At 40.4% G+C, this 19,676-nt stretch overlaps 1 protein-coding gene across 1 annotated transcript; it reads left to right on the top strand.

The window, feature by feature from the left end:
- Positions 1-1,686: 1,686 nt before the first annotated feature.
- LOC109882251 (signal peptidase complex catalytic subunit SEC11A) lies at positions 1,687-11,519 on the top strand. Its single transcript, XM_020474346.2, has 6 exons — positions 1,687-2,192; positions 2,789-2,898; positions 3,091-3,240; positions 3,534-3,653; positions 10,787-10,844; positions 11,073-11,519. Exons 1-6 carry the CDS (start codon positions 2,142-2,144, stop codon positions 11,121-11,123), a joined length of 540 nt encoding a protein of 179 aa, XP_020329935.1. The 5' UTR covers positions 1,687-2,141; the 3' UTR covers positions 11,124-11,519.
- The last annotated feature ends 8,157 nt before the right edge of the window (positions 11,520-19,676 follow it).

Here is a 19,676-nt window from a genome sequence, read left to right as displayed (position 1 = left end):
GCCCTCGCTACATATTCGTCGCCAGACCCACTGGCTCCAGGTCATCTACAAGTCCATGCTAGGTAAAGCTCCGCCTTATCTCAGTTCACTGGTCACGATGGCAACACCCATCCGCAGCACGCGCTCCAGCAGGTGTATCTCACTGATCATCCCTAAAGCCAACACCTCATTTGGCCGCCTTTCGTTCCAGTACTCTGCTGCCTGTGACTGGAACGAATTGCAAAAATCGCTGAAGTTGGAGACTTTTATCTCCCTCACCAACTTCAAACATCAGCTATCTGAGCAGCTAACCGATCGCTGCAGCTGTACATAGTCTATTGGTAAATAGCCCACCCATTTTCACCTACCTCATCCCCATACTGTTTTTATTTATTTACTTTTCTGCTCTTTTGCACACCAATATCTCTACCTGTACATGACCATCTGATCATTTATCACTCCAGTGTTAATCTGCAAAATTGTAATCATTCGCCTACCTCCTCATGCCTTTTGCACACATTGTATATAGACTCCCCCTTTTTTTTCTACTGTGTTATTGACTTGTTAATTGTTTACTCCATGTGTAACTCTGTGTTGTCTGTTCACACTGCTATGCTTTATCTTGGCCAGGTCGCAGTTGTAAATGAGAACTTGTTCTCAACTAGCCTACCTGGTTAAATAAAGGTGAAATAAAAAAAAACAAATAAAAACTGCTCAAATCAGAAGTGCTGATGGCAATTATACTGAACAAAAATATAAATAAATGTAAACGCAACAAGATCCCCAAAAAGTTGTGAACAAATTTGTTTACATCCTTGTTAGTGAGAATTTCTCCTCTGTCAAGATAATCCATACACCTAACAGGTGTGGCAAATCAAGAAGCTGATTAAACAGCATGATATTTACACAGGTGCACCTTGTGCTGGGGAAAGTTTTGTCACACAATACAATGCCACAGATGTCTCAATTTTGAGGGAGCGTGCAATTGGCATGCTGACTGCAGGAATGTCCACCAGAGCTTTTGCTAGAGAATTTAATGTTAATTTCTCTACCATAAGCTGCCTCCAACGTCATTTTAGAGAATTTGGCAGTACGTCCAACCAGCCTCACAACCACAGAAAACGTGTAATCATGCCAACCCAGGACCTCCACATCTGGCTTCTTCACCAGCGGGATCGTCTGAGACCAGCCACGCAGACAGCTGATGAAACTGAATAATTTTTCTGTCTGTAATAAAGCCCTAGTATGGGGAAAAGCTCATTCTGATTGGCTGGGCCTGGCTCCTCAGTGGGTGGGTCTATACCCAGTCATGTGAAGTCCATAGATTAAGTCCTAATGAATTGATTTCAATTGACCGATTTCCTTATATCAACTGTAACTCACTAAAAACGTTGAAATTGGCACATGTTGCGTTTATACTTTTCTTCAGTATAGCTATAAGTGGTGCAATGTTTCTGGCTGTTCCTCCTACCCTTGGCCTTCCTCTACTACCCTGCCTCAATCCCTCTGTCCTGTGACAGAAACCCTGCTCAGTCAGAGAGAGATCACTGGATACGGGTATTCTCTCTGTAGGTCACTGGATAAGGGTATTCTCTCTTTAGGTCACTAGTGAAGAGTTTTCTCTCTGTGCTGGTGGATTTAATTGTCTCTTACAATATGGCAGACTGGTGGCTTTAAAGCCTCTCATTGGCCAATACATAGCAATCTTCCTAGTGATTGTCTCTCTGGTGAATGTTATAATAACGTGTGCCAGCCTATAGAAAGTTCTCTGGTTTTGTTATATTTCAGACCTCATAGTTTTGTATGCTTTTAGAGTTTTCATACATTCATTGCAGGCGGCGCCCCACTGTCTGATTCATATCGCTTGATTTCTTATGATAGTTGTCGATTAGATCGACTGATTGTAATTGAATCGGGTGTTCACTACACAAGTGAATGAAAGCTCTTAAAATTTGCATATCCAAACCTTCTGTCTGTCAGCCCCCGTATCGAGAAGCGACACCTCGACAAAATATTTTGAATGTGGGCGGAACTTCCGGCTAACTGTACCCGGAAGATTTGGATGCAAGTTTCTCGGACGTTTAGCCATATGTTCGCTTTTTATATATCGATCAATGGTTTTTATTTAATTTCGGTAATTTTATAAACTCAATACCGGGACGATGTTGTCTTTAGATTTCCTTGATGATGTGCGGCGGATGAATAAGCGCCAGGTTTGTACGATAATATTGTTTTTGTTGTGTGAATGTGACGGATTCTTCCAAGGCTAGTTAGCTAGCTATCTAGTTATGCTAGCAACATTAGTCGGCTGGTTAATAACGCGTTGCTTAAAATGTCAAGTCGTCTATGCTAACTAGCTACCCAGCTTTCCGTGTGGTCTTAATCATGTATAAAGAAAATTACCCTGCTAGTTATATACGTTACATCGCCTACTGAACATGCATGATAAACTGGGTTGTCAAAATAACTAGCTAGCAACCTTGCAAAATCAATGTAGCTTTAGCCAGTACAATTTCCTCTCTGCCTAAATATGGTGTTACTTCAGTCTTCTTCAAACCTGGCGCTGAGGACCTACAAAGTGTGCAGACTTTTATTCCAGCCTAAGTTACTAGTTTCTACTAGATTCTGCTGATCACCAAACCCTTTATTAACTGAAATGTATGTATTAGTACTGGGTTGGGACAAAAGCCTGCACACCTTGTTAGTCCCCAGGACCAGCTGTTGGTAGATATAGTTATTATGACGTTGTTATAAGCGAACACTAGCTTATCCTCGTCTCAGCCTGACAACCTGTCTTATTTGTTTTCAGCTCTACTACCAGGTGCTGAATTTTGGTATGATAGTGTCCTCAGCCCTGATGATCTGGAAAGGACTGATGGTCGTGACAGGCAGCGAGAGCCCTATTGTTGTCGTCCTCAGGTAAAGCATTGGTGTTGGATTTATGTAGATGGGGTGCTTTTCAATACACTCAAAGCGCTTTACATAGTAAGGGGAAATTTGCCACTTTCACAACCAAAGTGTAGCACCAACATACCTGCTGTTTGTCTGAAGCGCATCTGCTAATTTTTAGTAACCTGTCTATCCTTGACTGTAACATGTCCTTGGTTTCAGTGGAAGTATGGAGCCTGCTTTCCATCGAGGAGACCTTCTGTTCCTGACAAACCGGGTTGAAGACCCCATCAGAGTCGGAGAGATTGTGGTCTTCAGGATAGAGGGCAGAGAGATCCCCATAGTACACAGAGTACTAAAGATTCATGAAAAGTTGGTCTATTATGTTTCTGTAGTTATTGAAATGCGCTAGTTCTCTCTCGGGATAGTTCTCTTTGTTTGTTACAAGTTTTAGAAGGCCTACAAACTTTTTGGGGGAAGTATTGCTACATAACACTCAAACTAGGCTCTAAATATTCTGTAATATTTCTTCTCTCGTATATGTTTTTTTGTATTTGCTGGGTAACTGAATAAATGTCATTGTCAGAGCAACTTCATAAGCCACTCTGGGGCCAGGAAATCGATGTATGACATCCAAACAAAATCTAAATGTTGTTTATCTCCAGGGAAAATGGCGAAATCAAGTTCCTGACCAAAGGTGACAACAACTCTGTAGATGACAGAGGGCTATACAAGCCGGGACAGCACTGGCTAGAGAAAAAAGACGTGGTGGGACGAGCCAGAGGGTGAGCATTTATCTCATTCCACCAGAGTGATACTAGGCTTAGTCTGCTGTATGACTTCAGTCTCATGCTTCACTTCACTTGATCTATATGATACCATTTCCCTTGAGATATTATTTAGTGCAAAATTAAACTGAACTTGAGTCTGCGCTCATCTAGCCTGTATTAGTGGAAGGGCTCAAGCATGGTTTAAAGTTCTCCATCACAGTGACGGATTTGATATCAGTGTAGATCCGCATAAAAGTCTCAGGGGGAAAGGTGTGTGTGGGGGGGGCTGATCTGGAGATCACATATCCTAATATGAAGTAATATTTTCCCAAATAAATGTATTATCAAATATGTTATTTTCTCTGTTACGCTGTGTGAACTGAACTGACATACTGTTGCTGACACTCGAATGTTCAGATGAAAATGGCAGTTTAAAAGTGAATAATTTTTCCATTTGTCACATCCATACACTCGAGGCGCATTCAAATTGGCAGAGGAGTTTTGACAAATGTATTCTGTATTTGGCCTTTTTTAATATTTTTTTTATTTTAAAGAGGAGGTTCCCAGTTTTCCATTGCTACGACGTTTATTTCTTACTCCTTCAATTATGCGAGTGGCATCATGGTTACAACAGAGCATGGTTTAGGTACTTCTGCACAAAGTAGTGATGGGGTAGTTTGCGAACAAGCTGCTTTTTTAAAAAGGATTTGTTTGTTTTTTGCAAAAAATAATTTCTCCAGTTTATTTGACTCCCTGATGTGCATACTGCTGCTTTTTGATCTCCAGACATCAACTATCTGCAGATAAATGATAACAAATATTCTCTGAAGATGCTAATTCCTCAGTGCAGGAACCATACTGTGAGGAGAGACCCTCATTCTGCACTATGCAATTTTTTTTGTCTTTATTTTTTATTTTTGCAAGCCATCTAATAATTTGGTCAGGTAAAAATGTATTTGAACTCAAATTTCACGATCTGACATAATGGTAGGTAACATTTTAGGCTTTAAATTATGGGTTGACCATTTTTCATGGTTTTATGTAAATTTCTAAGTACTACTGATGGGCAGCCAAATGAGAAGCTCTTTTTAGGTGAAAGGAGCCAAATGATCCGGCAGACCGAAAAGACTCTGAATCAATATGCAACAGCTCTAAAAGGGGCAACGGTGTCTTAAATGGACAATGACCTTTTGTAATAGAAACCAAAAATATCTTCGAGTGAATAATAATTAAGTGATATATTTATAATAAAAGTATAGTTATTAATAACGATCAGGATGTTGTGTCCAATGGGTAAATACAGATAGGCTGAAGCATGGAGTTTGTCTATGTACATTTTATAGTCACTATGCTGCATCAGTTGGGCTACAGGTGATATTGCTTATAGCATATCTGATAATATAGACCATGCATAGGCTATATGCATGGTCCAATATGATTTTACCAATATTTTATTGGACAAATTTCTAAAGGTGTTAAGTTAATTTGAAATGGTTTCAGCATAATTTTAGTATAATTTTGGAGTAGAATGTCCCTTTAAAAAGTCACCAGAACTGAGCTTCTCAGTCTTCTACTTACAAATTATCCCATGGTGGACCCCGGACTCCCTAAGGAAGGGGACTGGAATTGGTCAAACTCGCAGTCTAGGTCTAATACATGTACACAATTATTCACTTTCCCTGAAAGCATGATGGCCATGACTTTCTGACATGAAAGGGCAGGTTAACTTGGCCCCAGACTAGTTTCAGTCACAGGATTTATTTTTTTGCTTTAACCCTTCTCAAGTATTTAACCAGTTGTGTACATACTTTGAAGTGCTGCAGCTGCAGCAATCGGTTAGCTGCTCAGATAGCTGATGTTTAAAGTTAGTGAGGGAAATATAAGTCTCCAGCTTCAGCGATTTTTGCAATTCGTTCCAGTCACTGGCAGCAGAGAACTGGAAGGAAATGCGGCCAAAGGAGGTGTTGGCGTTGGGGATGACCAGTGAGATATACCTGCTGGAGCGAGTGCTATGGGTGGGTGTTGTTATCGTGACCAGTGAGCTAAGGCAGAGCTTTACCTAGCATAGACTTCTAGATGACCTGGAGCCAGTGGGTCTGGCTACGAATATGTAGCGAGGGCCAGCCAACTAGAGCATACAGGTCTCAGTGGTGGGTGGTAAAAGGGGCTTTGGTAACAAAACAGATGGCACTGTGATAGACTGCATCCAGTTTGCTGAGTAGAGTATTGGAAGCTATTTTGTAGATGACATCGCCGAAGTCGAGGATCGGTAGGATAGTCAGTTTTACTAGGGTATGTTTGGCAGCATAAGTGAAGGAGGCTTTGTTGCGAAATAGAAAGACAATTATAGATTTGATTTTGTATTGGAGATGTTTAATATGAGTCTGGAAGGAGAGTTTACAGTCTAGCCAGACACCTAGGTAGTTGTCCACATATTCTAGGTCATAATTGTCCAGAGTAGTGATGCTATTCGGGCGGACAGGTGCGGTCAGCGAACGGTTGAAAAGCATGCATTTGGTGTTACTAGCGTTTAAGAGCAGTTGGAGGCCACGGAAGGAGTGTTGTATGGCATTGAAGCTCGTTTGGAGGTTGGTTAACAGTGTCCAAAGAAGGGCCAGAATGGTGTCGTCTGCATAGAGGTGGATCAGGGAATCACCCGCAGCAAGAGCGACATTGATGTATATAGAGAAAAGAGTCGGCCCGGGAATTGAACCCTGTGGTACCCCCATAGAGACTGCCAGAGGTCCGGACAACAGGCCCTCCGATTTGACACACTGAACTCTGTCTGCGAAGTAGTTGGTGAACCATGCGAGGCATGGTCATTTGAGAAACCAAGGCTATTGGAGTCTGCCGATAAGAATATGGTGATTGAGTCGAAAGCCTTGGCTAGGTCGATGAAGACTGCTGCACAATACTGTCTTTTATCAATGGCGGTTTAGGTATCGTTTAGTACCTTGAGCATGGCTGAGGTGCACCCGTGACCAGCTCTGAAACCGGATTGCACAGCGGAGAAGGTACGGTGGGATTCAAAATGGTCAGTGATCTGTTTATTAACTTGGCTTTCGAAGAGTTTAGGGGGGCAGGGCAGGATGGATATAGGTCTATAACAGTTTGGGTCTAGAGTGTCACCCCCTTTTGAAGAGGAGGATGACCACGGCAGCTTTCCAATCTTTAGGGATCTCGGACGACATGAAAGAGGTTGAACAGACTGGTAGTAGGGGTTGCAACAATGGTGGCAGATAGTTTTAGAAATAGAGGGTGCAGATTGTCTAGCCCAGCTGATTTGTACGGGTCCAGGTTTTGCAGCTCTTTCAGAACATCTGCAATCTGGATTTGGATGAAGGATACGCTGGGGAGGCTCGGGCAAGTAACTGCGGGGGGACGGAGCTGTTTGCCGGGGCTGGGGTAGCCAGGTGGAAAGCATGGCCAGCCGTAGAGAGCTTCTTCTTGAAATTTTCGATTATCATGGATTTATCGGTGGTGACCGTGTTGCCTAGCCTCAGAGAAGTGGTCAGCTGGGAGGAGGTGCTCTTGTTCTCTATGGACTTTAGTGTCCCAAAACTTTGTGGCGTTAGAGCTACAGGATGCAAATTTCTGTTTGAAAAGCTAGCCTTTGCTTTCCTGACTGACTGCATGTATTGGTTCCTGACTTCCCTGAACAGTTGCATATCGCGGGAGCTATTCGATGCTAATGCAGAACTCCACAGGATGTTTTTGTGCTGGTCAAGGGAAGTCAAGTCTGGAGTGAACCAAGGGCTGTATATGTTCTTAGTTCTACATTTTTTTGAATGGGGCATGCTTATTTAACAGGGTGAGGAAATTACTTTTTAAGAACGACCAGGCATCCTCGACTGACGGGATGAGGTCAATATCCTTCCAGGATACCCGGGCCAGGTCGATTAGAAAGGCCTGCTCTCAGAAGTGTTTTTAAGGAGCGTTTGACAGTGATGAGGGGTGGTCGTTTGACCGCGGACCCATAGCGGATGCAGGTAATGTGGCAGCGATCGCTGAGATCCTGATTGAAAACAGCAGAGGTGTATTTGGAGTAGAGGTCGACCGATTACGATTTTTCAACGCCAATACCGATTTATTGGAGGACCCAAAAAAAGCCGATACCGATTAATCGGCTGATTTTTGTTATTAATATTTTTTTTATTTGTAATAATGACAATTACAACAATACTGAATGAACACTTATTTAAACTTAATATAATACATAAATAAAAATCTATTTAGCCTCAAATAAAATGAAACCTGTTCAATTTGGTTTAAATAATGCAAAAACAAAGTGTTGGAGAAGAAGGTAAAAGTGCAATACATGTAAAAAAAGCTAACGTTTAAGTTCCTTGTTCAGAACATGAGAACATTTCCAGGTAAGATGTTTTAGGTTGTAGTTATTATAGGACAATTTCTCTCTATACGATTTGTATTTCATATACCTTTGACTATTGGATGTTCTTATAGGCACTTTAGTATTGCAGTGTAACAGTATAGCTTCCGTCGCTCTCCTCGCCCCTACTTTGGCTCGAACCAGGAACACATCGACAACAGCCAACCTCGAAGCAGCGTTACCCATCGATCCACAAAAGCCGTGGCCCTTGCAGAGCAAGGGGAACAACCACTCCAAGTCTCAGAGCGAGTGATGTTTGAAACGCTATTAGCGCGCACCCCGCTAACTAACTAGCCATTTTACATCGGTTACACCAGCCTAATCTCGGGAGTTGGTAGGCTTGAAGTCATAAACAGCTCAATGCTTGAAGCACAGGACTAGCTGCTGGCAAAACTCACTAAACTGCTGTTTGAATGAATGCTTACGATCCTGCTGGTGCCTACCATCGCTCAGTCAGACTGCTTTATCAAATCATAGACTTAATTATAACAATAACACAGAAATATGAGCCTTAGGTCATTAATATGGTTGAATCTGGAAACGATCATCTCGAAAACAAGACGTTTATTCTTTCAGTGAAATACGGAACCATTCTGTATTTTAACTAACGGGTGGCATCCATAAGTCTAAATATATCTGTTACATTGCACAACCTTCAATGTTATGTCATAATTACGTAATATTCTGGTAAATTAGGAGGCCCAAACTGTTGCATAAACACTGACTCTGCGTGCAATGAACGCAAGAGAAGTGACACAATTTCACCTGGTTAATATTGCCTGCTAACCTGGATTTCTTTTACCAAAATATGCAGGTTTAAAAATATATACTTCTGTGTATTGATTTTACAAAAGGCATTGATGTTCATGGTTAGGTACAGTCGTGCAACGATTGTGCTTTTTTCGCAAATGCGCTTTTGTTAAATCATCCCCTGTTTGGCGAAGTTGGCTGTCTTTGTTAGGAAGAAATAGTCTTCACAGAGTTCGCAACGAGCCAGGTTAGCAGGCAATATTAACTAAATATGCAAGTTTAAAAAATATATACCTGTGTATTGATTTTAAGAAAGGCATTGATGATTATGGTTGGGTACACATTGGATCAAGACAGTCCTTTTTCACGAATACGCACCGCATCGATTATATGCAACGCAGGACACGCTAGATAAACTAGTAATATCATCAACCATGTGTAGTTAACTAGTGATTATGATTGATTGTTTTTCATAAGAAAAGTTTAATGCTAGCTAGCAACTTACCTTTGCCTGTTACGCGAATGAGGTAAGAAGCAGTCTCCTCGTGGAGTGCAATGTAATCAGGTGGTTAGAGCGTTGGACTAGTTAACTGTAAGGTTGCAAGATTGAATGCCCTATAGCTGACAAGGTAAAAATCTGTCATTCTGCCCCTGAACAAGGCAGTTAACCTTGTTCCTAGGTTGTCACTGAAAATAAGAATGTGTTCGTTCTTAACTGACTTGCCAAGTTAAATAAAGGTGTAAAACATTTTTTTAAATATGCCAAATCGGTGTCCAAAAATACAGATTTCCGATTGTTATGAAAACTTGAAATCGGCCATTCCGATTAATCGGTCAACCTCTAATTTGGAGGGCAAGTTGGTCAGGATAATATCTAGGAGGGTGCCCATGTTTACAGATTTAGGGTTGTACCTGGTGAGTTCCTTGATGATTTGTGTGAGATTGAGGGCATCTAGCTTAGCTTGTAGGACTGCCAGGGTGTTAAGCATATCCCAGTTTAGGTCACCTAACAGAACGAACTCTGAAGATAGATGAGGGGCGATCAATTCACTTATGGTGTCCAGGGCACAGCTGGTAACTGAGGGTGGTCTATAACAGGCGGCAACGGTAAGATACTTATTTCTGGAGAGATTAATTTTTAAAATTAGAAGCTCGAACTGTTTGGGCATAGACCTGGAAAGTATGACAGAACTTTGCAAGCTATCTCTGCATTATATTGCAACTCCTCCCCCTTTGGCTGTTCTATCTTGACGGTAAATGTTGTAGTTGGGCATGGACATCTCAGAATTTTTGGTGGCCTTCCTAAGCCAAGATTCAGACACGACAAAGACATCAGGGTTGGCGGAGTGTGCTAAAACAGTGAGTAAAACAAACTTAGGAAGGAGGCTTCTGATGTTAACATGCAGGAAACCAAGGCTTTTTCGATTACAGAAGTCAACAAATGAGAGTGCCTGGGACATTCCTAAATAAAATAATGTACTTTTTACTCCATACATTTTCTCTGACACCCAAACATTTTTCAATTCACACATTTACTACCAAGAGAACATCCCAGGTCATCACTACTGCTTCTGATCACAAATGTTTTGTTTGTAAATTATGTCTGAGTGTTGGAGTGTGCCCCTAGCTATCCATATATTGAAAATGTTGCTGTCTGATTTGCTTAATATAAGGAATTTGAAAGGATTTATGCTTTGACTTTAGATACTTAAGTACATTTTAGCAATTACATTTACTTTTTATACTTAAATATTTTTAAAACCAAATACTTTTAGACTTTTACTCAAGTAGTATTTTACTGGGTGACTTTTACTTGTCATTTTCTAAGGTATCTTTACTCTTTACTTTTACTCAAGTACCACAATTGAGTGCTTTTTCCACCACTGTATTTAACTATTGAAGATGTAATGTTAGGTAATAATTTTGAATTTTGAATTGTACATCATAACAGCGACATGACATTGTCATGAACATGTCATCTGATGTTGAATGTCAATTTTGTCTCCAGGTTTGTGCCATACATCGGAATCGTTACCATTCTGATGAACGACTATCCCAAATTCAAGGTAAGATATTTTACATCGTCATCATTAGAAGGAAAATCACCTAAGGTGTTATGAATTCTTTACTAAATTCAGCCTTATTAGGGGCATTATGCAGGTACTCTAAAGGTTAGAGAGCCTGACCAGCAGCCATACACTAAACAGTGGGAGAGCAACTGGCAGACGGAAAGCTGTTGGTTTCAGATCCTCGGAACAGGGATACTAGTATTTTGTTGTTCTTACCCTTCCCAGTACGCTGTTCTCTTCCTGCTGGGTCTGTTTGTCCTGGTCCATCGGGAGTGAGGAAGAGAATACCTAACTATCTGCCACGGAGGAAGAATTGGAAATCCCCACCCCACCATGCCTTTCAAGAAGGAATTATGTTGAATATGTCAAATTAAGGTGCTTTTTCTCTACCATGTGTTTTGAATTGTGTCTAGAAATGTGGATAGTGTTTACATTATATAAAAACAAGCATTCATTATTTTTGTGAGGGAAATTAGATATAAGTTAAGTAGAATAAAGAGCTGTTTCTCTATTTTTAATTTTTTTCAGAACATGAATCCAACATTTTAGATGGTTAATTGTGTCATTTGTTTTCACTTTTTAATTGGGCTTTGCTTGAAATATTGAATGACAAGTGATATGTTTGTGACATTAAATATGACATCTGTTACCCTCTATCCTGCATTCTGGTAACTTCTGCATCTAGTGTTTTTTTTTCTTATATTCAAGCATAACTTCACTAAAACAGATTTGTGCATTTTCAAAATTACATTATTTTACATGCAGGCTAAATGTGACATTTACATTTGAGTAATTTAGCAGACACTTATCCAGAGCGACTTACAGTTAGTGCATTCATCTTAAGATGGCTAGGTGGGACAACCACATATCTTATTCATGGAAGGTACTTTTTTTTATATACGCAACATGTAAAGTGTTGGTCCAATGTTTCATGAGCTGAAATAAAAGATCCCAGAAATGTTTAATATGCACAAAAAGCTTGTTTCTCTCAATATTATTGTCCACAAATTTGTTTACATTGCTGTTAGTAAGCAAAAACACGCCCTGTTGAGAACTCTTTTTATTTATTTCAATATTTTTTATATATATTGACTTTCAATTGACTTTCAATATTCCTTTACCAAGTTAATTCCATCCACCTGATGTGTGTGGCAAATCAAGAAGCTGATTAAACAGCATGGTCATTTCATAGGTGCACCTTGTACTGGGGACAAACAGACCTCTAAAATGTGCAGTTTTGTCACCACACAATGCCAGATTTCAGGGAGTGTTTAATTGGCATGCTGACTGCAGGAATGTACACCAGAGCTGTTGCCAGATAATTTAATGTTAATTTCTCTACCATAAGTCGCCTCCAACGTTTAAGAGAATCTTGCAGTACATCCAACCGGCCTCACAACCACAGACCAAGTGTATGGCGTTAGCTGATGTCAACGTTAACAGAGTGCCCCATGGTGGCAATGGGGTTATGGGCAGGCATAAGCTACAGACAAAAACAATTGAATTTTATAGATGGCAATTTGAATGCACAGAGATACTGTGACGAGATCCTGAGGCCCATTGTCGTGCAATTAATCCACCACCGACCTCATGTTTCAGCATGATCATGCATGGCCTCATGTAGCAAGGATCCGTACACAGTTCTTGGAAGCTGAAAATGTCCCGGTTCTTCTATGGCCTGCATACTCACCAGACATGTCACCCATTGAGCATGTTCAGGATGATTTGGATCGACATGTACGACAGTGTTCCAATTCCCGCCAATATCCAGCAACTTTGCACAGCATTGAATAGGAGCGGTACAACATTCCACAGGCCACAATCAACAGTCTGATCAGCTCTATGCGAAGGAGATGTGTCACGCTGCATGAGGCAAATGGTGATCACACCAGATGTTGGTTTTCTGATCCACGCCCTTACCTTTTTTTTAAGGTATCTGTGACCAACAGTTGCAGATTTGTATTCCCAGTTGTGAAATCCATAGATTAGGGCCTAATTCATTTATTTCACTTGACTGATTTCTTGATATGATCTGGAACTTTATAATCTTTGAAATTGTTGCATGTTGCATTTATATTTTGGTTCACTATATATGTGCAGTCAACAGTTTGGATAAACCTACTCATTCAAGAGATTTTATTTTCTTGGGTTGAGGTTGTAAATTGTGGAGGCCAAGTCATCTGATGCAGCACTCCATCACTCTCCTTCTTGGTCAAATAGCCCTTACACAGCCCGGAGGTGTGTTGGGTCATTGTCCTGTTGAAAAACAAATGATAGTCCCACTAAGCGTAAACCAGATGGGATGGCGTATCGCTGCAGAATGCTGTGGTAGCCATGCTAGTTAAGTGTGCCTTGAATTCTAAATAAATCACTGACAGTGTCACCAGCAAACCAACATCACACCTCTTCCATGCTTCACGGTGGTCACCAAACATGCAGAGATCATCCAGTCACCTACTCTGTTTGTCACAAACAGATTTGAACTCTGATTTGAACTCATCAGACCAAAAGGCATATTTCCACCGGTCTAATGTCCTCTGCTGGTGTTTCTTGGCCCAAGCAAGTCTCTTATTCTTATTAGTGTCTTTTAGTAATGGTTTCTTTGCAGCAATTTGACCATGAAGGCCTGATTCACGCAGTCTCCTCTGAACAGTTGATGTTGAGATGTGTCTGTTACTTGAACTCTGAAGCATTTATTTGGGCTGCAATTTCTGGCGCTGGTAAATCTAATGAACTTATCCTCTGCAGCAGAGTAACTCTGGGTCTTCCTTTCCTTTGGCGGTCCTCATGAGAGCCAGTTTCATCACAGCGCTTGAGGGTTTTTGCGACTGCACTTGAAGAAAGTGTTGTTGAAATGTTCTGGATTGACTGACTTTCATGTCTTAAAGTAATGATGGACTGTCATTTCTCTTTGCTTATTTGAGATGTTCTTTCCATAATATGGACTTGGTATTTTACCAAATAGGGCTATCTTCTGTGTACCACCCCTACCTTGTCACAACACAACTGATTGGCTCAAACGCATTAAGAAGGAAAGAAATTCCACAATTTAACTTTTAACAAGGCACACCTGTTAATTGAAATGCATTCCAGGTGACTAACTCATGAAGCTGGTTGAGAGAATGCCAAGAATGTGTAAAGATGTTATCAAGGCAAAGTGTGGCTACTTTGAGAACTTCAAATATAAAATAATTTTGATTTGTTTAAAACTTTTTTGGTTACTACATGATTCCATATGTGTTTTTTCATAGTTTTGATGTCTTTACTATTATTTTAAAATGTAGAAAATGGTTCAAATTAAGAAACACCCTTGAATGAGTAGGTGTGTCCAAACTTTTGACTGGTATATACATGTGTATATATATATATATATATATATATATATATATACCGAGGGGCAAAAAGGTATTTAGTCAGCCACCAATTGTGCAAGTTCTCCCACTTAAAAAGATGAGAGAGGCCTGTAATTTTCATCATAGGTACACTTCAACTATGACGGACAAAATGAGGGGAACAAATCCAGAAAATCACATTGTAGGATTTTTTATGAATTTATTTGCAAATTATGGTGGAAAATAAGTATTTGGTCACCTACAAACAAGCAAGATTTCTGGCTCTCACAGACCTGTAACTTCTTCTTTAAGAGGCTCCTCTGTCCTCCACTCGTTACCTGTATTAATGGCATCTGTTTGAACTTGTTATCAGTATAAAAGACTCCTGTCCACAACCTCAAACAGTCACACTCCAAACTCCACTATGGCCAAGACCAAAGAGCTGTCAAAGGACACCAGAAACAAAATTGTAGACCTGCACCAGGCTGGGAAGACTGAATCTGCAATAGGTAAGCAGCTTGGTTTGAAGAAATCAACTGTGGGAGCAATTATTAGGAAATGAAAGACATACAAGACCACTGATAATCTCCCTCGATCTGGGGCTCCACTCAAGATCTTACCCAGTGGGATCAAAATTATCACAAGAACGGTGAGCAAAAATCCCAGAACCACACGGGGGGACCCAGTTAATGACCTGCAGAGAGCTGGGACCAAAGTAACAAAGCCTACCATCAGTAACACACTACGCCGCCAGGGACTCAAATCCTGCAGTGCCAGACGTGTCCCCCTGCTTAAGCCAGTACATGTCCAGGCCCATCTGAAGTTTGCTAGAGAGCATTTGGATGATCCAGAAGAAGATTGGGAGAATGTCATATGGTCAGATGAAACCAAAATATAACTTTTTGGTAAAAACTCAACTCATCGTGTTTGGAGGACAAAGAATGCTGAGTTGCCTCCAAAGAACACCATACCTACTGTGAAGCATGGGGGTGGAAACATCATGCTTTGGGGCCAGGACGACTGATCCGTGTAAAGGAAAGAATGAATGGGGCCATGTATCGTGAGATTTTGAGTGAAAACCTCCTTCCATCAGCAAGGGCATTGAAGATGAAACGTGGCTGGGTCTTTCAGCATGACAATGATCCCAAACACACCGCCCGGGCAACGAAGGAGTGGTTTCGTAAGAAGCATTTCAAGGTCCTGGAGTGGCCTAGCCAGTCTCCAGATCTCAACCCCATAGAACATCTCAAAAACATCACTGCTCTAGAGGAGATCTGCATGGAGGAATGGGCCAAAATACCAGCAACAGTGTGTGAAAACCTTGTGAAGACTTACAGAAAATGTTTGATCTCTGTCATTGCCAACAAAGGATATATAACAAAGTATTGAGATAAACTTTTGTTATTGACCAAATACTTATTTTCCACCATAATTTGCCAATAAATTCATTAAAAATCCTACAATGTGATTTTCTGGATTTTTTTTTCTCATTTTGTCTGTCATAGTTGAAGTGTACCTATGATAAAATGATGATTACAGGCCTCCCTCATCTTTTTAAGTGGGAGAACTTGCACAATTGGTGGCTGACTAAATACTTTTTTGCCCCACTGTATATACACCATTTTTTTTTTTTTTTCAATATTCTGAACCGATGTTTGCCCTTCTGACATACAGTGCCTTCCGAAAGTTTTCATACTCCTTGACTTCTTACACATTTTGTTGTATTACAGCCTGAACACACAATAATACCATAATGACAAAGAGAAAACACGTTTACATTTTTTTTTGCACATTTGTTGAAAAAAAAATACAGAAATGTTTCATTTACATAAGTGTTCACACCCCTGAGTCCATATATGTTAGTCACCTTTGGCAGCTATTACAGCTGTTAGTCTTTCTGGGAAAGTCTCTAAGAGCTTTGCACACTTGGATTGTACAATATTTGCACTTTATTTATTTTTTAAATTCTTCAAGCTCTGTCTAGTTGGTTGTTGATCATAGCTAGACAGACATTTTCAAGTCTTGCCATAGTTGTTCAAGCTAATGTAAGTAAAAACTGTAACTAGGTCTCTCAGGAACATTCAATGGCATCTTGGTAAGCAACTTTAATTCAATGGCCTTGTGTTTTACGTTATTGTCCCGCTGAAAGGTGAATTTGTCTCCCGGTATCTGTTGGAAAGCAGGGTGAACCAGGTTTTCCTCTAGGATGTTGCCTGTGCTTAGCTCTATTTAGTTTATTTTTATCCTAAACAAACTCCATGTGCAGACTGCATTATTTTCACTCTGTCATTTAGGTTAGTATTGTGGAGTAACTACAATGTTGTCGATTCATCCTCAGTTTTCTCCTTTCACAGCCATTAAACTCTGTAACTGTTTTAAAGTTACAATTGGCCTCATGGTGAAATCCCTGAGTGGTTTCCTCCCTCTCCAGCAACTGAGTTAGGAAGGACACCTGTATCTTTGTAGTGACTGGGTGTATTGATACACCATCCAAAGTCCAATTAATAACTTGACCATGCTCAAAGGTATTTTCAATGCCTGCTTTTGTTATTTTTACCCATCTACCAATAGGTGCCCTTCTTTGCAAGGCATTGGAAAACCTCCCTTGTCTTTGTGGTTGAATCTGTGTTTGAAATTGAGTGTTTGAAATTCACTGCTCGACTGAGGGGCCTTACAGATAATTATATATGAGGGTACAGATATGAGGTAGTCATTAAAAAAAACATGTTAAACACTATTATTACGCACAGAGTGAGTCCATGCAACTTATTAGTGTGATTTGTTAAGCAAAGTTTTACTCCTGAATTTATTTAGGCTTGCCATACATAACAAAAGGATTGAATTATTATTGACTCAAGATATTTCAGAATTAAATTTTTTATGAATTTGTAAGAATGTCTAAAAGCATAATTCCACTTTGACGTTATGGGGTATGGTGTGTAGGCCAGTGATGCAAAATCTAAATTGTATCCATTTTTAATCATGCAGGCTGTAACACAACAAAGTATGGTCAAAGGGTGTGAATACGGTCTGAAGACACTGTATATGCTCTCATGGTGGGGAGGAAGAACTAACAATAAACAAAGTTACTATGAAGATGTTATGAAGGATAAATATTTGCCTCTTCAAATGAAGTGTTTTAAAGCTTTGGGACACAACCTGACAAAGGGCCTTATTCAATAAACACTGTACAGCATCCAAATATTCTTGAGACGCGGCCAAACAGTATTCCTCCCACACCGTTAAAATTGTTACACGATAATACAATAAATACAACCATATTTTATACATGATTTATTAACAGATATCAAGGCATATTTTGCTCACAGTCTTCATTTGATTGACCCTTTACAGTTTCCCTGATGGTGTGAGTTAAAATTCTCATTAACCGTAGGTGGTCACAGTCTTAAAATCATCTTGCATTTCTGGAGGATGTTGCTAATGTAGAGTGATAGAAGGTTTGATGGTGGTAGACTGGGATTTTAAAGCACAGCAGTTACCGCAATTTGTTTTACTTCACATTCAGACAATCTTAAAAGGACATGCAGTCTAGATGTGGTTTGCTTATACCGTTTCTAATTTATCTAATGGTGAATCCTATACGTCTTTATATAGAATACTGGAAATCCCTCCAACATAGTCTAATCCCCATCAAAGGGTTAATCAGGTATGTTTGTGGGACACTAACACTTTCCAGGTCTCTAGGGAATTACCTGCATTGACTCAGTCTGTAGGTACTTCACACATCCTTCCGGCACTTTTAGATGAAATAACCTCTAATCCTTGAGCCCTTCAAATTCATGGCTTCCTTGCGAGTCGAGTCCAGCTTGACCATAGACCTCAATCAACCTTTCAAGTATTGGTAATTTAATTTATTAAGAGACAGTTTCCCGGTCACAGATTAAGTTTAGTCCTGGACAATGAAGCAATTTGTAAGCCATTTTATTCCCTTTGTGTTATTGAAAATGTCTCGTAAGTAAACATTTTCACGGTTAAGTTTACACCTGTTGTATTCGGCGCATGTGACTAATACAATTTGATTTGATTTCATGGAGATTTTACATTGACCTTGCTTTTATTCCAGAACTAGGCTTAATCTGTGCCCTGAGGATCCGCCCCAAATGTCTGAACGTACTTTGTCTCTTGCATCAAACTCCTTCATCAATACACTTGGTTGTCTTGATATTCCATTCATAATATCCTCATTTCTGTCACACAAACCCACGGCACCCAAGCTAAATGAAGGAACAGCGTGACTGGAGTCTTGGATGTCAAAGGTTAGACAGGGGACAATACCAAGTAGTAGGCCTAGTTCTCTTACTTAACTTCCCAGTTAGCACCCCGAAGTGTCAAAAAGGACACTGTCTCAACAGATTTAATTCTAGGGTGAGAATCAGCAAGTCCTCTTCTGCATCTCAAAGGGCACCCGGTTCCATAGTGCACTACTTTTGATCAGTGCACTACGGGCCCTGGTCAAAAGTACTGCACTACATAGGGAATAGGGTGCCATTTGAGGTCCAAGCCCTCCTGTCCTAAGACCGGGGGCTGAGGTCCGCGGGACTGAGACCCCGGTCCAGTGACCACGACTGCCTGTGTACCACAACTGACAGCCAAATGTCAGGCTACTCATGTGGAACTAAGGCCTTGGGGGTGTCTTGGCAGGAAATAATGGTTGCATCCCAAATGGCACCCTATTCCCTACATGGCCATAGTGCTCTGGTCAAAAGTAGTGCACCGTGTATACGGTTCCATTTGTGATGCATCCAATGTGTTGGCCTGAATTTCCTGCCATGCATCCATGGTGTAAGGAAAGCTGAAGGGATCTGTTGTGGGCAGAGCTGATAATGGACCTAATTTACACTTCCAATCATTTCTCTTAAAATATACATTTATCTCAAGGGGCTAATACTGACTTCTCTGTTGATAATACACATTAGTAGAGCTGCTGCATCACCCCCAGAAACATCTGAATAATACAAAAATATGAATAAAATGTTGTTGTTTTAAAGATTTTTTTTTGTATCCAAAAAAGTAGTGCCTTTACCAGTCCTGTATTAGCGGACTGATAAAACCGTCTGTAATATGATCAACCACTTCAATAGTTGCATTGCAGAGTTCTCCAAAATAGGCCTATTCATCAATAGATTAGTCTTCTAAACCCCTGCAGTGCCCTTAATTGAGTTTACTATAGACTCATTCATTGTGAAATCATTGACATGTTTCCACATAGCTGTTGACACTGATAGGCTATGTTAAAGCCACCTATTGTTCGAGCTAATCGCCCGTAATTTACGCAAATATAATTTATAGATTAAAAGATTACGCACGAATCATTACGTTGTGACCGATTTAAACTGTGAGAATGACTGACAGTTTGGGTTTGGTCAACAACCATGCTTGTGAATTGCTCTGCATAAAATTCCCCTGACTTCGTGTCGGTGTCACGCAAGAGAGCCCACCCAGATCAGCATGGTATAAATGCAGCATCGGATTGGGT

Source organism: Oncorhynchus kisutch, linkage group LG3 (assembly GCF_002021735.2).
Source record: "Oncorhynchus kisutch isolate 150728-3 linkage group LG3, Okis_V2, whole genome shotgun sequence".
Classification (NCBI taxonomy): domain Eukaryota; kingdom Metazoa; phylum Chordata; class Actinopteri; order Salmoniformes; family Salmonidae; genus Oncorhynchus; species Oncorhynchus kisutch.
The sequence above is the reverse complement of the archived record's forward strand: the minus strand, read 5'-3'. Positions and strand labels throughout refer to the sequence as shown.

What these genes read in the sequence shown, in the direction of transcription:
- LOC109882251 (XM_020474346.2), top strand. Translation starts at nt 2,142, where the DNA reads ATGTTGTCTTTAGATTTCCTTGATGATGTGCGGCGGATGAATAAGCGC. An exon ending in GTACTAAAGATTCATGAAAA is followed by an intron (nt 3,241 to 3,533) that starts GTTGGTCTATTA and finishes GTTTATCTCCAG; the next exon opens with GGAAAATGGCGAAATCAAGT. An exon ending in GTGGTGGGACGAGCCAGAGG is followed by an intron (nt 3,654 to 10,786) that starts GTGAGCATTTAT and finishes TTTTGTCTCCAG; the next exon opens with GTTTGTGCCATACATCGGAA.